This window comes from Schistosoma mansoni, chromosome 2, assembly GCF_000237925.1.
Source record: "Schistosoma mansoni strain Puerto Rico chromosome 2, complete genome".
Classification (NCBI taxonomy): Eukaryota; Metazoa; Platyhelminthes; class Trematoda; order Strigeidida; family Schistosomatidae; genus Schistosoma; species Schistosoma mansoni.
Window position 1 is genome coordinate 8274017 of NC_031496.1, and position 2416 is coordinate 8276432.

The window sequence follows — 2416 nt, forward strand, 5'->3', positions numbered from 1 at the left end:
GCGATAAATTGAACATTGATACTTGTACAAGTGTTATTACTTCGATATGTATGTAATAACCATTTCAACCAACAACAAAAAATCAATAAAGCACAAAAGTATAACAATCACACTTCATAAGTTTACTTATTATAACATAAAGTGATGTTCAATTTATATGTATTCCATTCTTTATTTCTCATTGTTTTAATCATTACTCTATTAAATAATGTTTCAATGAAATCTATATTGAACATTAAACCTAAAACTGAATTTATTAAAACAAAAAAAGATTTAATAAAAACTTTATCAAGATGGCCGACAACAATCCATAGGAAATTAGAGTTACATAATAAAAATTCAAATTTTAATGATATAAGTAAAGTATTTAATTTATGCGCCAAAAATAAAGATGCTATACCTATACTTATTGAAAATAGTGATTTTATATTTAGTCAATCAACATATTGTTATAAACAAACGAATCTATGGATATTAATCGCTGTACATACACATCCAAATCATCGTCAAAAAAGAGATTTAATTCGTGGAACATGGGGATCATTAAGACGTGTTAATAATCGTAAAATTGGTATTCTTTTTTTTATGGGTTTATCAAATGATTTAAAAGAACAAAAATTAATTGAAGAAGAAGAACGAATTTATGGGTTAGTTGATTACAAAAATACTGGCTTGTCTTTGTTTTCTCGTCACTTAAACTAATCATATTTAGAAATTCATGAATGAATTCCCTGATGGTAAGTAAGCGTTATTGGCAAATGCGAATGTATATGGAAGTTATATTCAGGATAGTCTTGATTTGGTCAAACCTTTCAAACCAGATACTACGAAGTTCAATGTTGAGTCATTTAACTTAATGACAATCACTTACGACTAAAAGAATTTCTTAATTAATTAAGATTACATGTATTCAGCCTAAATTATATTACGGCATAGTTACAATTTATTTAGTGATTTATCCTAACTATAATAATAATAACCAATCCGATAGATTATGCACGGGTAGTATTGGTAAAAAAAAATTACCGGTTACCATTACTCTGGTCATGTGACATATGTGTATCTTTCATAGTTGAAATCATGAGTCAATTGAAGTTAGACTATCATGGAAAACCTGGAAGCACTGGACGGCCGTTTCGTCCTATTATGGGACTCCTCAGCAGTGCGCATCCACGATCCCGCCTCGCGAGATTCGAACTCAGGACCTACCAGTCTCGCGCCAGAGCGCTTAACCATTATCTGTATCTGTACATTACAATCGATAATTCATTTCATTTTATCATCCTATCGATCAAAATAAACAGTCCAATTTGAAATGAAACTTATTTTGTCTAATTAAATAGTGTAAATAAAGATAGAACAAATATTGATGCAGAATAATATGAATTCATTATTTTTCGTGGTTTCTCATCAGCTGCTTACAACCAAATATGCATTAGAGTTTTAGCATTAGGGTAATAAATAGAATGGAACAACTGACATAAGGGAATGTAAAGGATTGGAATAACAAAAGTCATCGATGATAAATGTATATGTATATATATATCTATGGTCAAGGAAAGGTCAGAGGTTATTAGGTATTAGGATAAAGGGTGGCGTAATAGTTGAGCGGAGTTAAGAGACAGATAAAATCAAAATGTGATTATGTTAGAGGTAGTTGAAAACAATTAGGGTGGGATTACGTAATGATTGAATAATTTATAGACGTAGTTGAAAACAATTAGGGTGGGTTACGTAATAATTGAATAAAATTTGGATAGTTCATATAATTAGGAGAGACAAATGAGCGGAAATGTGTGAGAGAAAGGGTGGTTTAAGAATTGGGTATAAAAAACAACTGAATATTAACCAAAATTGAACTAATAAAAAAAAACTGAAACCAAACAAAAATGGGTTACCAAGGTAGTAATAAGTTTATCACTGTCTCTTTTTGAATACATAGGTCCGGTTTGAGTTTTTTTATCGCGATCGCCTCAGCAAACCGGAGAGCAGTTGTACTTCTTTGTTTACTAATGATTTTAAAGGCATTAGAAATGTCGATGCTGTGCCCGGTGTCGAGTAAATGCCGAGCTATCGCACTGTTGAGAGCCCTGGACCCTTGCAACCTCAGTTTCTTTGGAATATGCTCAGAAATGCGGATATGCACTCTTCTCTCGGTTCTTCCAATGTATGTGCTTCGGCACGTACATGTAAATTGGTAAATGCAGTTGGAGGTACTGAGAAAAGAGGACTTATCGATTTTGGTTTGTTTGAGTGAGCAATTTGTTTCCCACACCGTCGTCAATTTAGCTGCTGGGTAGGTCACTTTCAACGCGGAATTAAGTCTATGGTTAATTATTCCAGCGATTTCGTCACCTTTGAAGTATGATCGAGTTGAAAAGAAAACATGCTTCCTATACCTACGCTTCAAAGGTGA

The 2416-nt window shown here is 32.4% G+C and overlaps 1 protein-coding gene across 1 annotated transcript in view; it reads left to right on the forward strand.

The window, feature by feature from the left end:
* Nucleotides 1–216: 216 nt before the first annotated feature.
* The window catches only part of Smp_102400 (putative beta1,3-galactosyltransferase), a gene marked incomplete at its 5' end in the record, with an annotated part of 4222 nt that continues 2022 nt past the window's right edge, over nt 217–2416 (forward strand). The window contains one exon of the mRNA XM_018795552.1: nt 217–647. Coding sequence (XP_018649854.1) covers nt 217–647 — 431 coding nt within the window. The remainder of the gene's footprint in view (nt 648–2416) is intronic.